This window comes from Cryptosporidium ubiquitum, assembly GCF_001865345.1.
Source record: "Cryptosporidium ubiquitum isolate 39726 chromosome Unknown contig_11, whole genome shotgun sequence".
Taxonomy (NCBI): Eukaryota; Apicomplexa; class Conoidasida; order Eucoccidiorida; family Cryptosporidiidae; genus Cryptosporidium; species Cryptosporidium ubiquitum.
This window is the reverse complement of record NW_021639812.1, coordinates 194530-214406: the sequence shown is the minus strand read 5'-3', so window position 1 is coordinate 214406 and position 19877 is coordinate 194530. Positions and strand designations below refer to the sequence as shown.

General features: G+C 31.8%; 7 protein-coding genes across 7 annotated transcripts; 2 read left to right on the top strand and 5 right to left on the bottom strand.

Moving 5' to 3' along the window:
• Positions 1–258: 258 nt before the first annotated feature.
• Positions 259–2553, bottom strand: cubi_00079 (DHHC family palmitoyl transferase; the record flags this gene model as incomplete). Its single annotated transcript, XM_029017093.1, has 1 exon — positions 259–2553. One exon carries the CDS (start codon positions 2551–2553, stop codon positions 259–261), a length of 2295 nt encoding a protein of 764 aa, XP_028875672.1.
• A 1184-nt stretch (positions 2554–3737) lies between these two features.
• On the top strand, positions 3738–5546 carry cubi_00078 (protein kinase; the record flags this gene model as incomplete). Its single annotated transcript, XM_029017092.1, has 1 exon — positions 3738–5546. One exon carries the CDS (start codon positions 3738–3740, stop codon positions 5544–5546), a length of 1809 nt encoding a protein of 602 aa, XP_028875671.1.
• A 164-nt stretch (positions 5547–5710) lies between these two features.
• Positions 5711–7675, bottom strand: cubi_00077 (uncharacterized protein; the record flags this gene model as incomplete). The annotated part of the gene is made up of 1 exon (XM_029017091.1): positions 5711–7675. One exon carries the CDS (start codon positions 7673–7675, stop codon positions 5711–5713), a length of 1965 nt encoding a protein of 654 aa, XP_028875670.1.
• Positions 7676–8563: 888 nt separating this feature from the next.
• cubi_00076 (uncharacterized protein) lies at positions 8564–13235 on the bottom strand (the record flags this gene model as incomplete). Its single annotated transcript, XM_029017090.1, has 3 exons — positions 8564–12819; positions 12888–13037; positions 13163–13235. The coding sequence occupies 3 exons, from the start codon at positions 13233–13235 to the stop codon at positions 8564–8566; spliced, it is 4479 nt and encodes a 1492-aa protein (XP_028875669.1).
• Positions 13236–13650: 415 nt separating this feature from the next.
• cubi_00075 (uncharacterized protein) lies at positions 13651–14298 on the bottom strand (the record flags this gene model as incomplete). The annotated part of the gene is made up of 1 exon (XM_029017089.1): positions 13651–14298. One exon carries the CDS (start codon positions 14296–14298, stop codon positions 13651–13653), a length of 648 nt encoding a protein of 215 aa, XP_028875668.1.
• A 978-nt stretch (positions 14299–15276) lies between these two features.
• cubi_00074 (uncharacterized protein) lies at positions 15277–16752 on the bottom strand (the record flags this gene model as incomplete). The annotated part of the gene is made up of 1 exon (XM_029017088.1): positions 15277–16752. The coding sequence occupies one exon, from the start codon at positions 16750–16752 to the stop codon at positions 15277–15279; it is 1476 nt and encodes a 491-aa protein (XP_028875667.1).
• A 683-nt stretch (positions 16753–17435) lies between these two features.
• cubi_00073 (dual specificity phosphatase) lies at positions 17436–19757 on the top strand (the record flags this gene model as incomplete). Its single annotated transcript, XM_029017087.1, has 1 exon — positions 17436–19757. The coding sequence occupies one exon, from the start codon at positions 17436–17438 to the stop codon at positions 19755–19757; it is 2322 nt and encodes a 773-aa protein (XP_028875666.1).
• Between the last annotated feature and the right edge of the window lie 120 nt (positions 19758–19877).

The window sequence follows — 19877 nt, the reverse complement described above, 5'->3', positions numbered from 1 at the left end:
ATATTTATATTTTCTCCCCTGCCTTAATTTATTTCCCTTGTAAAAATTGACTTAGGTTCCCCGCCAAAATTTTGGAACTTCAAAAGTTTGCCAGGAGTTTAATAAAGAAAACATGCACAAAAATATGGAGGCAAAAATTTGGTTAATGAATTATTTAAGTGATTGAGGATTGAAATTTAGATGATGAAAGCAATATAAAAGTTTTACCTGCTTTAAATTGAAGAGGGAACTGAATTTTTAGTAACTTTAGATTTTTCTTTAATTATATAGATGACTCCCAGCATATGGGTTAACTTGATAATAAGCTGAAGATGAGTTGGAAGGGAAATTAAATTGGGAATGATGGTATGAATGGTTTGTAGAAATGTGAGAAGGAAATATGTTTGGTGCAAGATTTCCGTTCTCATTAATTACTGCAATATCATTATTTGGAGGAATCTGAGATAAATTCTGATATGGAACATTACTTTCAATAGGAATAGATATTGAAGGATTGCCTAAAATTTTCTCAGGTTGTCTAATATTTGTAAAGAAGTCCAAATTATCCCAGGAGTTATTCTTAGTAAAATAGGCAAAAATGCTTCGAATACAAACGGGAAATGTCCTCCCTTGCATATCGTAGCAGAATCCTTCAGTATTACGTCCAGCAAATCTCTTCTTGATTGCTTCAGGTTTCTTATAATATTCATAAAATGTTACGTTAGACATGATTGATTTAATATGCCTGGCAAATAGGTACAATACAAAAATCATCCACGGGATATTCATGATACTGTTGAACATTATAAGAGCAAACCAGGGATCAGATGTCATGAAATAATAGACCTTCTCATGGAAATGGATTCCCTCAGTGTCACCAACTCCAAGGAAGAGGTCTCCAGTCTGAATTGTGAACCAGTTATTATTTAAATCAGTAGACGAGATTTTTTTGAGAGATGCCGAGAACTGAAATCTGAGAGAGCAATACTGTTGGAATAAGTAGTAATATAAAAAGAAAGAGATTGTGAGGAACTTTAGAAAGAAGAAGAATGCCCTTTGGTTCCCATATCCAACGCAAGAATCAATCCATACGCAATGGTGATCAAACCTCAATATGCAATACCCACAATCTGAACAATGATGTCCTCTAAATGGCCTTTCTGTTCTGCATGTAACACATATTTTTGGTAGAATTGGAGCAGTAGAATTAATGGACCTTCCTTCAACAATATCAATATAAATTTTTGAATTATTGGATTGTCTTTCCTTAGCAACAAAAGGCATTAAACCAACAATTTCATTAGAAAGTTCAATCTGTCTACTAATTTGGTTATTATATTGCTCCCTATATTTGTTAATATTAAGATGATCGCCATTAAATACGAGTCTGTTCATGTCAATAAGTTGATTATTAAGCTGAACCTGTTCATTTTCTTTAAGCATTAACTGATAAATACTGGAGTTCTTGCCCAATTTATTTGCCTGTGGGGTTAACAAAGGCAAGTAAAGTCCATGTGACTCTAATAAAAGCAGTTTATCGCGAGGAAGTTTGGAGATTATTTTCTGATAAATTGGATGTTTTACATAATTAGCATTTCCAATGTTTGATAATATCCAAAATAGCTGGGCTGCCCCAAAGAAAATGAACCAAATGTAGAAATAGCTCAGATCAATTCCACCCAAAAATTCTCTGTATAATTTAAGAGTACTGACCATGATAAAAACCACCATCAAATTCAAAATAGAAATAAACCAGTAGTAAACGGCGTATGGGTTTCTAAGCAAAGAAATCCTTCCGAATAACTTGTTATGATAATACCAAAAATTAAGCATTAATGCTAACCAATAATTCTTTCTTGTCCAACAGATCTGAAAAGCAGTATTACCAACAGCTGGGTTTTCGTAATTTGAATGAGTTAATAGGTGAATGAGACCCAAGTCGCATAAAAAGCTAAGAGTTTCATCATCAATATCTCCTGAGCAAGCAGCATGTAGTAATGTATTTCCCTTATGATCTCTATGTCCAATATTTGCTCCATGGCTTATTAACCATTGAATAATGCCATAATTTCCTCTTTTAGTTGCCCAGAATAAAGGAGTCTGGCCTAAAATATCCTGCTCTTCAAGAGAATAACCTTGAAGATATAGCCATTCCATCACTCTAAGTAAATCCTGAACTTTTCCTTCAGCCACTTCTGATGCAGCGGTAAGCATCAGTCCAAACTGATTCCTATTTTTAACATAGAAAATTTTGTTTCCATGTTTTTCATATAAATACTTTAGCATGGAGAAGTTTCCAGATTTAATACAGTAATGTACGGTAGTATCTCCATTAATATCTCCCATAAATGGGTCACAACCCAAACTTAACAAGTGAATAGAAACATCATCCCACCTATAATAAACTGACCAGTGAAGTGCATTTGATTCATTCAATATTCCAGTATTTCCAGTTTCTATTAATTGTTGAATAATATTATGTAATGTGTTTTTATCTCTTCTTTGAGCCGCTATTGCTAACTCGTTGGCAGTGTATTCTGCCTCATAACAGTTCGACCTTTTGCTCAGTTCCATTTAGCCAGCATTTCACTATTTCACATAAAACTTGACAAAGTTGAGTAGAACCTAAATTTTTGATGTTTGGCTAATTAATTTTTGCTTCCTATTCGAACTTGGTCTTTTTTCTCTTAATGATCTTTTATTTTTTTTTTTTTTTGTTTCCGCCTAATTAAATCTACAGCTTTTGCACTGCCCCACCAGGCTCCCCACACGTACATTTCTACCATTCCCCCTCAATAAAATATTAAATTTGGAAAGAAAACGTCAAATTTGTTCCCCCTAAATTAAAATTTAGTCGACTTAATAATATCTTAAAATTTTGAAAAAAAAATCTTTCAGTTCTAATTTCAAACTGAAAATCCTAATTTTTGATACTGAGATATTTATTGCAAAAAAAACTTTTTTGTTTTGAATGCATGTGCATGTAGTTATTTTGCATGCACTTATTTTTGAAATGATTTAATAAATATAGAAATCCACAATCATTTTAAAAAAAATAAAATAAATAAATAATTTTTATACATTTAATTTTCAATTTGAAACCAATTGATTTTTTTTTTGTTATTAATTATTCTAATAAAGAAATTAATTTAAATTTTATTTATTATTGTCATTTTTTAATAGTTTTATTATTTCATGTGGATAAATTTATGCAAGTATTTTAGTACCGGTTTATTTTCATGTGGAAATGCTGCCACGCCGGTATTGCAATTCTGTACATGCAAAATGACACGTGTTGTGTGCAGTCTTGTTGCAAATTTTCAGAAATAAATTTTGATTTAATTTAAATATGTTTATAAGCAATATATGTATAATATAAAAAAGATTTTTAAAAATTAAAAAAGAAAATAATGAGATTTTGAGAGTATTAGAGAAAAGAACAGCACAAAGGACTGCTCAATTTTCTCACAAGTGAAAAAGCAAAATATTTTCAATCTTTTATTTTAATCGTTAATTAAAGAGTTTTCATGTTGGGTTCATAATTTGCATGAAGAATCAAATTACCAAAAAAACAAAAAAAAATATTTATTGAAATATATATATGAATTTTACTTGATTCAATAATTAATCAACAATTTTACTAATTAACTTTATAATTAAAGAATAATTTAATACTTGGAACTAAAAAGACTAAAAAGTCGAGTTTTGAGAATTAGAAGGGATGTGTTAGTAATTAAAACCAGTGGAGAAGAAAGCTAATGGTTTCAATTTTGAATAATTCAGAAAACATTTATTTTCTACTTCAGGTCTCTCCAATTGTACAAATCCATACTCTTAGAGCAAATGTGAGATATAGAATAGGTCCAGAAGATGGAATCACAGACGTTGATATTTCATATCCTGACCCACCAGCTTGCATAACCACAAGTTTTGATCTATGGATCAAGAACGAGGATCGTGAATTTAGATTAACAAGGAAAGGAGATAACAACCAAACAGAAGGATGCAAATACTTTTACAAGGATTGTGTTACAGGATCTTATTTGCCAATTCCAATATTCCCAGACATCATTGTGGTTTCTTCTGGTACAAAATTAAGGGTGATGACATCCCAACCGAATGAGTGTAATATTGCGTTTGTGTTAAAAACCCAGGATGTTTCTGATTTGGTAGGGTCAAAAATTATGTTCAACACTGAAATCCAAGCTTACAAGGTTAATTCCAAAGAAAATTCACAGAAAATGATTACAGATGGGATTTCCACATCAACAAGTCAGTATAGAGATAAACACGAAAAAAAAGCTCAAGGTGACATAGGGAAAAGCTACTTAGTTTTTACTGAAGCTTCACTTGGGAAAGGAGGTAATGGAGAAGTATTTTTAGGTCTGAATAGAGAAACATTTGAATTTGTTGCTGTTAAATCGGAAATGTCAGGTTCTCTCTCTAGGGAAGCGGATTATTTGGAGAAATGTAAAAGTGATTATGTTGTAAGGAAATTAGGCTGGTTCCAAAATAGAACTGATAACAGAGAATATTTAATTATGGAATTATTTCATGGAGGAACAATACGTCAGCTATTGAGATTTAAATATAAAAATGGCCTTCCAATCAATTCTGTGAGAAACCTAATGTATACTTTATTGGTTGGAATAAGTCAAATGCATTCTAAAGGAGTGGTTCATAGGGATTTGAAGACGGCCAATTTGATGTTAACTGATGTTGTACGTGATATAGATACATGCAATTCTCAAATGAAAATATGTGATTTGGGTAACTCTGGAATATCTATTGGAGGAAGACTTAAAGGACATTGTTGTACATGTTTTGCTACAGCTCCTGAAGTATATTTAAACAACGATTATGATGAGAAAGTTGACATGTGGTCTATTGGAACCATTCTGTATGAATTGATTACAGGGCAGAGATTGATTGAATGCAATCATCAAATCCATTGTAATGCAAATGAAAAGATACTTAGATTTGATTTTTCTATTGTTGAAAAAAAAATCAAAGAACATGCCTCAGCAAATTATGCTTTTGGAGATCTAAATTGGATAGAAGATGTAATTGATTTATTAAGAAGGTTATTAGAAAAAAGTCCTTCGAGAAGGATTTCTGCTCAAGAATCTTTGTCCCATCACTTTTTTTCAAATTACCAACCTACAAATATAGATAACTCTTGGAAATGTACAACAAGATTACATTTAATCAAAATACTAGATGAAAATATCCCAGTTCAGCACGAGTCAGAGGAAGCAAATACATATCTACCAAATTGTAAATGTTGTTCAAATCAAATCAGCATAAATCATAAATTCAATTATTCTATCAACTCAGCTTCAAGGATATCAACAGGTTGTTTTCCAAGTTTGAACACATTCTATACATATTGTACTTGGAAAAATCCAATTGCAGCAGTTTCCTTAAACAAATCTCAGGTCGGAAATGAGAAAATTAATAAGCAATCAATAAGAAATTCTATCATTCACAGAGGTCAAATTCTAAATAATAATGGTAATAATAATAACATTTACAACGAGCAAAACATGAATACTCAGAATAGATAAATATCTTGAAACCCCAAACCAAGGAATTTATTATTCAAGAATTACTTTAATTTTCAAATAGTGAATAATTAAAGTTGAGAAAAAAAAAAATTATTATATAAACTAAATTTCACTAATTGAAAGTACAATTTAACAAGTAATTTCAGAATTTCGAGATTTTGGAATTATAATTCGTGAGAAAATGCCATATCAAGATCATCATCTTCAAAAGCTAACTCAGGATTTAAATACTGAAGATAGTCAAACTTGAAACTAGTATTTTTAGAGATCCATTCTATCATATTTGCAACGGATCTGTCGCCACTATACAAAATTGGTTCAGTCTTCTTTCCTAACTTAAACAATAAAATAGAGGGATATCCTAAAATTTGAATATTTTCAACTTCATTTTGAGATCCATCAATCTTTGCAATCCTCAGTTTATCATTAATACCACGAAGTCTTTGAGCAAGTATATTATAATCAGGTTCTAATTTCCTACAATGTCCACACCATGGAGCATAAAAAACTATTAATACATCCAAATTTGATTCAATAACTTCTTTTTTGAACGTTTTTGAAACTACTATACGAACAGGTCCATCATTATCTTCTTCAGATGGCGGCTCTTCGCTTTTAAAATAAGGATTCAGTCTTCCAGATGCAAAGTCTTGAATAAAATGTTCAAGATTTGAGTCTTTGAGTAACTCTGGACCAGAAAATTCAGACCTATAAACTAGTGGAGCTTGAGGACGTTTAATTGGAGGCATATTCGGTAAGCTGGGTGTAATCACTTTCCCTTCATCATTCTTTGGAAACCTTATTATGGAAATGCAAGGAAGTAAGCAGTCTTCTTGTATTAATACTTGGGCAATTCTTCTTTCATGAGCAAGAGTAGTTCCTGAATTTATAAATAAAATCTCTCCTCTAAATTGGCTCGCAATTTTTTTATATCTTTCCATTATTACTTTAAAGTTTGGCACATCATCTTTAATAAAGAGAAAGGAAAGTGTTTTTTCACCTAAAAATAACTTTTGGGCAATTAGAGGATTAAACTCAATCACCAAAGGATATTGGTATTTTAAAATTTGTTTTTCTAAATAATCAAAGTCTTTAAAGTCAACTTTATCAATCAGAATTAATCCATGCTTATTTTTCAGATTATTTTTATCATAATCATAATGTTCATTTGTATCATCATTCCAAGGCGTGAAAATTGCTAGAGTATTTTCCTTTATTTTATTAGGAGTTATACTCTTCGAATTTTTATCTTTTGATGAATAATCTTCAATATATTTCAGAACTTCAGTGTTATTACTTAAAGTATGTGCAAAGAAAATATTATGATACTTACGGCTGAGTTTTGTATAAGAAGAAGAAACTAAAGATGTTATACCACTTTCCCCCTCACGTTCTTCATGGTCAATTATTGCTATTACCTTAATAGAATCATTGTCTACATTTAAAAAGACACTAAAAACCTTCAAATCAGAAATTAAAATATCTCGGTTAAATTCCCCATTTATAAAGTTGATCATAGAAACAGAATTTGGAAGTCCAGAATAATATCGACTTTGGCCTTCTGAGTATATTTTCACTGTTGGGAATCTTATTATTTGTTCTAATAATACTGCTTTACGATGCTCATTACAATCAATTTTTCCAAAGCTTATCTTTTTTCCTTTAAGCATAACTGCAACCTTTTCAAATTCGGGCATAATTCCACGACAATATACACACCATGGTACATAAAATAATACAACTGAGTCAATCTTAATAAATTCTGAGAGATCTTCCAATCCTAATTGTTTTACTGAAGACTCTTCATTGTCTATTGAACCTTGATTTGATGGATTCTGAACGAATTTTGGCCCTGGAGTCGTCAATTGTTGTCCAATATTACTTTCATTAATTCTACTAGTAATCATGGTATTCGTGATCATGAATGTACTAGTACCAGTAGAAGTAGTAGTATTGGCTAAATTGTTTGAAGAATGTATACTGGTACTACTATTATTATTATTATTATTAGTAGTAGTAGTACTAGTTCCAAACTCATTAAACTTTGAGAGACGAAGCTCTTCTCCAAAACCAAAACCTATCAAAGTAAATATCAGGTAAGCTGTATGCACCAAAAGAAAATAATTCATCTTCCCCTCTATTTTATTAAAACCACGTGGATATTCAATTTTCTTAGCTTAAACTCTTTACTTATTATTTTCCCACTTTGCTAACCTTTCTACTCTATTATTATTATTATTATAGAACAATATTTATTTCTTTTTGTAATTAACTAATGTTATGATTTTATAACTCAAACTCTTGATATTATATATTACTTAATATTGAAATTCCTATTTTCCTTTCCTTTCTTCTTCTCTCTACTTCTTTCTTCTACTCTTTCCTTGGATAATATACCCAATAAAGAAAAAAGAAAAGGATCTTTATTTTGCCGGTTTACTCAAACTGTCACACTATTGTCTCTATTCAATTTAAAACCAATTTCCCAAATTATTCTTCCACGTAATCAATTAATTATTGCACCTACATTATATTACTCATTGGCAAAACCCGCCTTCTTTAATAGTAATTGGCGGGAAATTCTGCATGTTACTTTTGCATGCCCGGCCTTTAGGGTCCGAAAAATAGATCCCTATGGGTTAGAGAGGAATGAAAATTAAAAAATAAAGAAAAAAAGGAGGAATACAAAAAAAAATAAAGAAAAAACCAAGAAAGTGGAACAAATAAGAGAAAGTAAAGATTATGTAGAGAATAGTGGGGTTTTCTCCATCTTAATCGTCTGATTTTGCTTCCTCTTCGACTTTTGTACTTTTTACTTATAAAAAAATATTATTAACACTTAATATTACTATAAATTATACATTATTTGTCGAATCTAGTAACTATAGCTAAATGTACAAAAAAAAAACTGTTTCTCTCTTTCCTTTATGATATCACAATTTTCTTCCTACTTTATTCTCCTTATTTACTAATATCTCTTTATACTATAAAATTCCCCAAAAATACTCTTATCCAGCTTAATATCGGGAAAACAATCTGGAATTTTCAAAATTCAAATTAGAATTCGATGAACCGATTCTACTAAATCCTTGAGATCTTCTCAACCTAGAATCTGCCAAATAGTTCTTTTCCTCTGGACTACCCCGGTTCTTGATCAGATAATGGGAACTTACATCCTCCATAACGATACGAATTCGACTGAACCTTCTTCTAAAAGCATCAATCCTTTCAATAGGATTTCCTCCCAAGAAAACTTTTGAGAGATTTGTGCAACAAGGCTGAAGAGCAAGCAATAATGTTTCAATTTCAGGTTGAGTATTGCCATTTGAACACCAATTAAGAGTCTCCAATGTCTTATTTTTAAAGTTTGAATTATCCAAAATTGTATCCAAAGAGTCAATGCATCTTCCATTAATCTTGTTTCTTGAAAGATTTAGATATTCTATGCTTGTTGAAAACAAAATATGTTTGAAAAATGCTGAAAATTCACGCTTTGTCTTATTTGGACCCAAATTATTAAAATCCAAAAGAAGTTTCTTACAATTACATCTTTTCACTACCTCTAAAATTAGAGGTAATGAATGAGCTGTTAAATTGTTCATCCCCAAATCTAACTTTCCTAGAGACTTTAACTGAGTTAGTAAAGGAAAAATTGCATGAAATCCTTCATCCCCCATATAACATCCTCTAAAAATCATCTCTTTTGGATCTCTTCTAGATAAAGCAACACCAATACAATGGGAAAACAAATTCTCTTGAAACATTAAACCTGCCATATCAAAAGAATTTGAAGCAATCGATTTTGTAAAAGCATTTGAAATGAAATTTACCACCTTCTTTGCTGGTATTATAGAACTCTTAAGACAATATTCAATGTATTGAGTTTTCCAGATCTGACATTTTATTGATCTCCATAATAATAAACGATTCCTTCTCAAACTGAACTTGATTGTTGTCTTTGGAAGATCTGATAAAGATAGTGGAAGTATTCCTTTTACAAAAGGATTATCAGATACCACCAAAATTGTATTATTACCTGAAATTTCATTATTATTTAAAGCTGGAATTAAATTAGTTATGTCAATATTATTAATTGTCTTCTTATCATATCTAGTAATTATATCAATATCTGTATCTGCATTAACTCCAAATTGAGTTTGTTCTGATATTGGAAAATCATTCTTTAAACCTTTTCCTTTGTATTCCATTCCCACATTGGAATTCTGGTTATATAAATGATTTCCATTATAATTACTAATATTACTATAATTAGTATGAAACAACATGAATTTCTCATAAGTTGAAACAAAATTCTTTACATGATCCAGTTGTTTAGAATAACTCTTATTTAAAACCAAATAAGAAAAATTGATTCCAGTTACAGTAAAAGTATAATTACCAGGAACCTCAGTACATGGTTCAATTGGAGATATCTCAGTATCAGGAGTAATGTATATTCCTCCTTTAACCCTTAATTTTCCTTTGACATTATTACAACAAGATAAAATCTTATCTTTAATTTTGATAGGATCTCTATTTAACCATACAATTACTCCATGTTCACCAAGTTCAAAAAGTTCAATTCTGTTTTTAACTTTTGAATCTTTTGTAATGATTACTGACAAAGTGGAGAAGATATTATTCATTGATTTGAACAGATTTTTTGTCATCATTAAATTAGTTGGTTCCCATGGAGCTATATGAATTGTCTCACAGATTTGTCTAAAATCTTCCTCATTTTCACTTGAGAGATCTTCTAATTCCTCTGAGTCATCATCTCTAATAGAACTTTCATCATCATCATAATCTTCAATAATATCAATACCATTTTTGTTCTTTCCAGTCTTTTGAGAATTTCTAATCTTTCTAAAGATGCTTTGTTGAGCTCCTGTTTTATTAGCATTAGGAGAATTCATATGGTTGTAAGTGTTTTGTTGGTTAACACCAAGACTAGACAATCCAACATTCCTAATTCCTGACTTATTAAACTGATTGTAATCTTTTTGAAGCAAACTGCCTTCTTTTCCAATCACTTTTCCAGATGGTTGATTCTTATTCAACACCTCAATAAGATTTTGATTTTTATCTTTAAAGATTTCACTTAACCTAGAAAATTCCTTTTTATCCATATTTTCTATTCCAGATTCCACAATTTTATTCAGGTTAGAAGTTAGATCTTTGAGAGAAGATTCATTTCGAGAATTAGCCAACATTTCAACTCCCTCTTTTCGTTCCCTTGTTTGTCTTTCAACATCTGCCTTCCATTCATTTGACATTGAAATTACATTACTCTTATACAAGGGATCTTCTTCATTAGCTTCTACAGTTTTGACTTTTCGTATAATACCCTTATTGGAGTCATCATTTGGGAATTCATATCTTCCCCATAGTGCTGTCTCATATAATTCACAATCGGGAATAAATTTAATGGCAGATACATCGTTTCTAATTGGTTCGAGCTTAGAATTTTCATCAGAATTGGATGGTGCCTGGGTTGTATATCCTCCAAATATTTTGGCTCCAATCTTAGAAAGAGAATTAGAAATCAGACTAGTATTTCCAAATCCGAGTTTCAATTTCGGGGTTAAAATCAGCTTGTTATTATTTATTAACTGAGATTTGAAGTTGGGTCCTATTCTTGTTTGTTGTTCCCTTTCAACAGGAGATAGACTTGGTGGTGAGACATCAAAGGGTTCATCAACATTATATATGGAATTATAATTGAGTTCATTTAAAATAAACTTCTTTATATTGTTTATTGATTCAATGGAAGATATAGAGATTGACCCATAACTGCTCTTAGCTATATCATTGATAATTTCGTCCCAAAAACCTCTTTGAATTTTTCGAATTAAATCAGCAGTAATTTCATATGGAATATTTAGGAACTCCTTTTGCCAAATTATGCGAGGATCTTGAATAATAGATGGAAGACCTTTGGGGAAGTTTTCAGCCAAGGGAGGAGTGTATTGTCTCTTATGAACATTTAGAAGAAGATCACTGGAACTCAAGACAGAAGTAGCGTCCAGATGGTCTGTTATTAGTGAGATATGATTCCTACTTTTGTCTGGATGTATTCTAAAAGTATTTTCAAAGAGAACTTCATCAAAACATGGGTAAAGAGTTGTATTTTCAATGAGGCGATCAACTATGGCTTCATTTGAAATATTTTTTTGATCCAAAACATCTCCATATATGTTAAACTCTTTTTCGTTGGTATTGGAAGTATTTTCGGTAGCGTTTTCCCATCCGAGTTGGCATCTCAGTTCTCTGAACTCTTTTCCGATTAACTTGGAGGTGTTTTCTGTTCCTAGAGAAATGACCTTGTCTCCTATATTATCCAAAGATACTTTTCCAGTTAGCTTAAAGCCTAGATGTTTTTCAAAGTTGGTATTGAAGACTCTTAACTTCATTAGATCGTTTTTTTGACTTTCTTCCCTGTTTTTGTCAATTTCTCCTTCAAACAAGATCTTTTCCTTAATATCAATTAAACCTTTATTATATTGATTTCCCATCAAAGGTTTTCTTTCACAAACCATTTTGTTTTCTGGCATATCCTTATGCTGCAACTTCTGGCTGTGGGGATCAACTGCATTTAAAAGCTTCATTTCCAGTCTTCCCTCCTTCTCCAGAAGTTCCTTCTGTACCTCCTTTGATGCTTCTTGGGTCATTGACAAGACACTTCTCACTGGTAATTTGATGTTTCCAAAATCTGTCAAATTCACTAGCTCTGCTTGTTGAACGCCAAAATGATCATATATAGGTATTTCCTGATTGTAATGCCCCATATACTGTTTGTCTCTATCCTGCTGTGAAATTTTCGCAATTGGAGATAGAGGTTCATCTTTCCAAACCTCTTTTGCAGTTATTGAGTTACCAGTATTAATGTCTTGAAACTTTTCTCCTGTTGCTGCAAGCATAATTGAACCTTTAACTGGACCAAGTTCGTTTTCAAGTTTCCTAATTATTCCCGGATTGTTCATTAAGGCTCTCTGATTAGAGAATGATGAAGGAATGGTGGTTGCATTGTCACTTTCTTTAGTTTTTCTCCATATTAAACTTGGATTCATTGGACTCCATTCTGCTCCATTTGAGTAGCAATAAGTTTTCATCCCAAGTTTCAGAGACGAATCCATCCCAATACTTTTCGACACATAGTTCCTATCCTGCCTTGTATTCTTTGAAATCTTATTTTTTTTGGAATCATCTTTCATTAGTCCCAGAATATGTTTTTTGTATTTTTCCTTTGGACCCTCCATTACCAAATCCAACTCTATAAATATGATTAGTCAGGTGTTCAATATTGAGAAATTCGCGTCTAATGGACTCATTTAAACTTACCTGCTGGATCCTCCAGCTTAGATAATATTGCAAATGATTCACACACATTTTTGGTGTCCAAAGTCTTATTTTTAGACTTGGGACCAATTTTATAACTCTTATTTAATCTAACTTCCAAGTCATTGTCCAAAAGGGAATAATTTAGAGACTCTAAAATTTCATATTTCCCAAGTCAAATCTTTTTTATTAATATCAGAACGCATGTATGGCAGCAATTTTGCAAACAGTGTTGCATGCATGCGTTTTTTCCCCACACTGCATTGCTAATAGATGACGCTCAGCCTGAGCCTGGCTAAACTTACGTCTTATTTTTGAAATCTCTTTTGAATACTCAGATAACTTTGACATTTTATTAAAGTACCCTCTGAAAATATCTCAAATACACACTCTTCTCATTCCAATGGGACTTCTTTTTTTTTTTTCTTTTTGAAAAAGAAACGATTTCTTAATTTGACTTTCTAACTAATGTCAAAGTGGATTTGGCGCCATTCACCCGCAGTTTAATTTATACAGTCAGTGGAATTATCTTGCATGACTAAAGTTAAATAAGCTAAATAAGTGGTGGGGAAGAATTCTGTGTGAAAATGGGATAGAACAAGAAAAAAAATTTGGAGGAGTGAATAAAAGAAGATGACCTTCCAATTAGCGATATCTGGCTAAATAGACATATAAAAATTGACCAAATTCCTGGCTTTTTGCCTTAATACTATTATACACGTAATATAGAATAATCTAATACGAAAACGAAAAATCAAAATTTAGACTACTTCCTTTTCTTTTCGTTGGAATTATTGTATAAATCCACGATAAGCTTGGTGACAATTTCAAAAATTTGGTCGGTATTTATATAACCATCACATGTGAATAGTTTTCCAATATAAATAGTTTTTGATACTTGGCATTCTTGATTCTGAATTAAAAACTCGATATTATTAGAAGTACGATTCAGTTTTGGCGTAAAGTAACATGCATCCTTATTATAGTTCCAAATATTTTTTAAAGAAAATTTGCCTTTTTCCTGAAGATTTTTTGGAACGAGATAAGAGTTTGTAAAACCTGAAAATGGAGATTTTATATCAACCAACAATGTTCCGAACATAGAAAGAAAGAAACCTCCAACACATAATAGAATCAACCACTGGTCTTTTGGAAATTTAAATACCACTGCCCCGAACACTCCAAAGATGGTTGCTATTAACATTAAAATATTTTTCCTGTGGTATGTTTGAACTTGTTCTTTCAAACCTGATAGTGAAATGATAGAGGAAACTACATTTGAAATTGACTTTATTAAATCCATTTCATTGTAAATGTTTGAAACTTTGAATAGCTCGTACTCATTATAAAGTTCCTTTTTAATTTTTTCTTTTTCTGATTTTTTGATGATTTTATTTAGTGCTTCGGTGCTCATCTTTCCTTCTAAACTTGGTTTTATAAGCTTAAATTTTTGGTACAGTTTTCTTCAATAAATCTTCACCAAATTATAAATAAATATTTAATTTATTTTCCCACTAATTTATTATTAACCGTATACCTTGTTACCACAAATAGCTATTTCAATATTATTTGTTAAAATTGCAGTTTATTACTCATTCTAGATAAAATTTTAAACCCGCCCAAACACATACAGACCAAATTAATATAGTCAGAAAAATCACTATAAATAAATATTGAAAGAAAATAAAAGGAGTGATAAATATAAAACTAGAAAACACCACACGGAGATAAATCAAGTGTGAACAGATTTAATTCTCTAAAATCTCAAATTTTTCTGCAAAATTTTTATTTATTTCAATTTTCACATTCTAAGCTATTTTTTTTTTAATGGAGAGACATGGGGGCTTTACATAAATGGTTGAAAGGCGGGCTTTCTGAGAGTAAATTCGCATGCAATAATTCAGCTTAAGACTGAGATGCAAATTGGGGTAAATGTGTGGATTGAGAAAAGAAAGAAAAAAAGGGAAATAATAAAAATAAAGGATTTGGGAAGATCAAGAAATGTTGTTAAATTCTGAAGACACATTTATTAGTTACTTGTATCCAAAGGTGGAAAGTTGGAGGAAAATAAAGATGGACTTGTTCAGATATTACAAGAAAGAATGGTTCAAAATGGATAAGTTAATGAACCCCTTTGGGCAAAAGGTGAAAAAAGACGATTTAAAGAGAAGGGAGTTGGACTTGGTATAGAGTTAAGCAAATGCTTTAATCTTTTTGTCGAGGAAAGGTGCGGTAGATCACAGAAGGCGCTTTCATGTAGGTATTTACATCCAGAATTCGTTTTAAAGAGAGAGGGCTAGAAATAGGTGTAAACAAAAGTATTTATATTTACATCTATCTGACTTTTTATCTCATAATCTATTTAAATATATGAGTAGTTAAGTTATAAGTACTAATTAATCATGATCGAGTATCTAAGAGAGCTTTTAGACATTTTTTTAAGCTCATTGATTAGCTTATCTTTATCTGATGAGAACTGATACAAAGTTTTGAGATTCTTGAAGTTAGTGGCAAAAAGCTGTTGTGAGTTGAAGAAGAAGTTATTTTGGTTGTAGATTTGGTTTTCAAGAATGGACACAGAGTTAGGGAGTTTGCTTGAATAGAAGGAGGCGACTGAAAGATTGTTGAAGGAGGTACTGCAAGGAAGTAGGTATTCTTTGTTTAAGTTGATGGCAAGCTCTTTGTACAAGGCAGCTGAAGTATTAAAGTTAAGTGAAGCAGTGACTGGATCATCTTGTACCATGTTTAGTAGCCCAAGAGTAAATCTATAGTGAGCAATATTGACATTTGTATTATGCTTTGGATGCTGGAGACACTCCTCGATAGTGTTTAGGGTAGAGCTGACCAAAGGAAAGTTTCCATATTGGAGTGAAATTCGCGCAATTAAAGAATACAACGAAATATCATCCGGAAAGTGTTTTTGCATTGACTCGTTCAAAAGTTTTACTGCTTCATTATAGTAATCTCTGAGGGTTAAAGCTTCAACGAGGATGAGAAGAACCACCTTATACTTGAGGAGCCAGTTCTTAGTGACTTGCTCGTCAAAATCTTTGAATAGGTTTAAAATATAATCAATTTCATCAATTATAATGTGTAGTTCATCAATTGCCTGGTCAAAGAATACAAAGTAGTCTTCAATCTTGATGTTCTCACTCAAATCTTTGCTTTGCTTATTTTCAGGCAAGAATACCGAGGCATTTGGAATATGGTAAGTCTTGTACATTGCTAACTTCCAGAAAATGACTTGGATTCTAAAAAAGTAGTAGATGTCAATTAACTTTAGAAAGTGTTTACGTATACTTAACTCCTGCTTTATGTTGCCTTTGTTTTCCTGAATCACATTTTTAATTGAGAAACAGTTACACCATGAAATAAAATGTAAAGTAATGTTATCTTCAATTTCTGAATGGTGGTTTTTATCATTTTCAGAAACTTTTAGACCAAAACATGCTCTCTCAAAACTCTTGATCAATTGTATTGCCCCAAAAATATCATTCTTGCATATATAACAGTGAATTATATAGCTAAGTATGACGATCCCCGAAATATCATATAGATGAAAGTCTACAGAATCTAGGATCTCTTTGTTTAAATATTTATAATTTGTTTTTTCAGGAATCAGGTTTTCCATCCAACTTTCCACTATGAATCCATTGTAGTAATATTCAAGCAACAGTTCAAGGGCTTCATTATACTCTCTTTTTGCTAGCAAATCTTTCAAACTTTGGACTTGGTCAAAACCAAGCTTTTCTCTTGCCTTTCTTTTCAAAGTTAAATCACCATCATTAGAACTGCTGGATGGTATTTTGGAATTTTGACCTTTATCTGGGCTAATTTTGCCTTGTAACACCTGGTGACTTTCCTTCATTTTCATTATTCACAAATTTCTTAAACCTCAGAACTAGTTTCTAAAAACTCAAACAAACCATAAAAAATGTCCTTTTACCTTCATAACGCACTCTTTGATGTTACATTTGAGACTTTTCCTTTTTTTTTCCCAGGAAATTACTTTTATTATCTGGCCATAAGTAGTTTTACCGCCAAAGCTTTAATAATTAAAAAAACATGAAAAATATATTCCTCACATTGTGAAAGCAGTCTCGTAATTTTGTAAGCATGGCTTCCCGCCAAAACATAATATAGGATTTAAAAATTTTTGGGTAATAGTGGAAAATAATAGGTTAAAGTAGTAGAGAAGAATTTGACAAAACTATAAAGAGTGAGAAGAGAAAAAGAGATAATAGGAAGATTTTTTAAAAAACGTCTTCTGGGCCTGGGAAACTTTTTTTTTTAGGCTACAAAGCCCAATGGAAAGGAGGGGAGGAGAGGAAGGGACTATTTCGGAGAAAAGAAGGCCTGAAAGAACACGAATATTCGAAATAGGCTCACATTTTTTTCGATTTGTAATGCAACCAGAAGATTTTGTCCGAAAAATTTAAGATATAGAGCCTGAGAAACAAAAGAAAGAATAAGAGGTATTTTAAAGTATAAAGACTCAAACCAGAGCTGGAAAATAGTATTGTATTCGATATTAATAGGAAATAAGTTAATATGTTAACTAATGAGCGTTTGGATGTAATTAGAAGGTATAGAACAATATGTAGTGAGATAATAGAAGGTAAACTGTATCTTGGGGGATATTACGTAGCTTGTAACTGGGAGAAATTGGAAGAAAGTGGCATAACACATATAATTAATGTATCAGGAGACACTTGTACAAACGTCTTTCAAGATAAACTAGAATACAAAACCTACTTTGTGTTGGATACACCCCAGGAAAGTATTGAAGGAGTGTTGTATGATAGTATTGAATGGATAAACACAAAGCTAAATGAAAGCAATGTAAACAGGGTATATGTGCATTGCCAGGAAGGAGTTTCTAGATCTTCCAGTATAGTAATAGGCTATTTAATGTGGAAATATAATCAAAGTTTTAATGATGCTTCAGAGTATGTGAGGGAACGAAGAAGTACTTCGAGTCCGAACATTGGTTTTACTTATCAGTTATTATTATTTCAGAAAGCTTTGAACTCAGGCAAACTAAATTTATCAACTGTTGAAGAAGGAGGAGGAAGAGCTGAGTTTCCTTCTATAAGCCATTTAGGGAAGAAACACTGGGTTACTTCTTTGAAACTTTACTATATGTCCGAATATGGAATTCCTGTGTCATTGATTAACTGGAAAGGTGGTGGAAATAATGGCTTTACTTTAAATTCGAGCAAAATTTATCTGTTAAGACAGAGTCTTTTGGAAGAGGCAGATTACATTCGTCGTGAGAAGCTTTGGATCTGGATTGGAAGCCAGGCAAAAGAAGGAGTTAGGGAATCCATTTTAGGTGTTTTGAGGTTTTGCAGGCAAATCCTCATGATTGAAATGGGCCATTTCTCATCTTTGGAGCTCGAAAACTTAGAAATTAGGGCAGACTTGATAATTGGAGCGCTTGGAGATGATAAGAACTCAACCTCTGAATACATTACAAATATTCTCTCATCCACTGTAATTCTCGAGTACTTCCATGAATTCTCAGAGAGCGGGGAATTCATGCAGAATTTGGCGCCAACTAGCATGCACTCAAGTAGCTCTTGTGATGTCATGCAAAGGTCATTTTCTTCTCCATCAATAAAAAATATTTCAAAAGCTGCAATTCCACTTGGTTTTGATGATGACCATGATTTCGACGACGAAAATGACAGGAAAGATGAGAATAACACACAACCTTTAAACCAGACATTGAATTCAGAAATAGGGTCTAGCTCAGAGTCATCGTCTTTAGTATCTTTGGACGAATCATTATCATATTTTTCTTCATTTGCATCTTCAGATGGGTCTCCAGTCTCTTCGAGAAACTCTCCAACTAACCTCGAAGACACCATTGATGAATCTGGAGAAGTGGTAGGAAGAAATAACCAACATCATTTTTCGTTAGATTCCCAACGAATTAACTATACAAGAGAGCACCTACTAGATGAGGGGGGCAGAAAAGAGCTTAATCCTTTAACCTTTAATAAAGTAGTTATACCGAAGCTTGATTTTACTTTCAAAGGAGGAGAGAATTCTTTTGAAATTCAACACCGAGAACAGAAACAAAAACAAAAACAAAAACAAAAACAAAAACAAAAACAGGAACGGAACCAGGAACCCGAGATGGACTTAATACCTCAATCTTCTACCAAAGATCCTATTCCAACAAAGAGCCAGCACTCAATATTATTTAATCAAGACGAAGCTTTCTGCTATAATAGCAGCAGTTACTCTAAGAGAAGTTCCATCTCTCAGGGAAGCTTTTATATGAATGAAGATAGTTACAGTACTTTGGATGGAGGAGGAATAAAAGTTCTACTATTTAGGTTTCCTGACTACTTTGGATCGGAGTCTCTACGCTTCTTCGACTCTGAAGACCTTCTTCCTGGCTCTGTTTGTCCCCTTATCGTCATAGGTGAAATAACCTCTGAAGGAAAAAGAGATAAAGATGAGAAAGCTAAAGAAAAACATGCCAATCTATTGTCAAATTCTTTAGACAAAGATTTGAGAGCTACCGTAGTTTATCTTTGGATCGGATCAAAAACTGCATACTTTAATCAAGCCAAACAAATTTTATCCGAACATTTTGAAATTGGAAAAAACAACCATAATAATCATTCAGATGTAAGGTCATTGTTAATTGGAGAGAAAAATCAAAATTTACAGGATTCACAAAATCTTGATTATGATGGCCATTGTAAACAAATTAATCATTTTGAGTTGGATATCACCCAACTTTTGATTCTACTAATTAGGAATAATTCAAAATTGAGTTTAAAAGACATTAAGTCGGTCTACTTTGAGTTTGAAGGAGAAGAATCTAACAGCTTTTGGAACTATTTCTATCAGTAACCCCGTAAATTTGTGATGTTATTATAAAATAGTAATCCTCTTATTCCTAGCTCTAAATTCATACTAACTTTACAAAAAAAATCAAATTCTCATTTTTTTCTCTTTAATACCACCGGTACC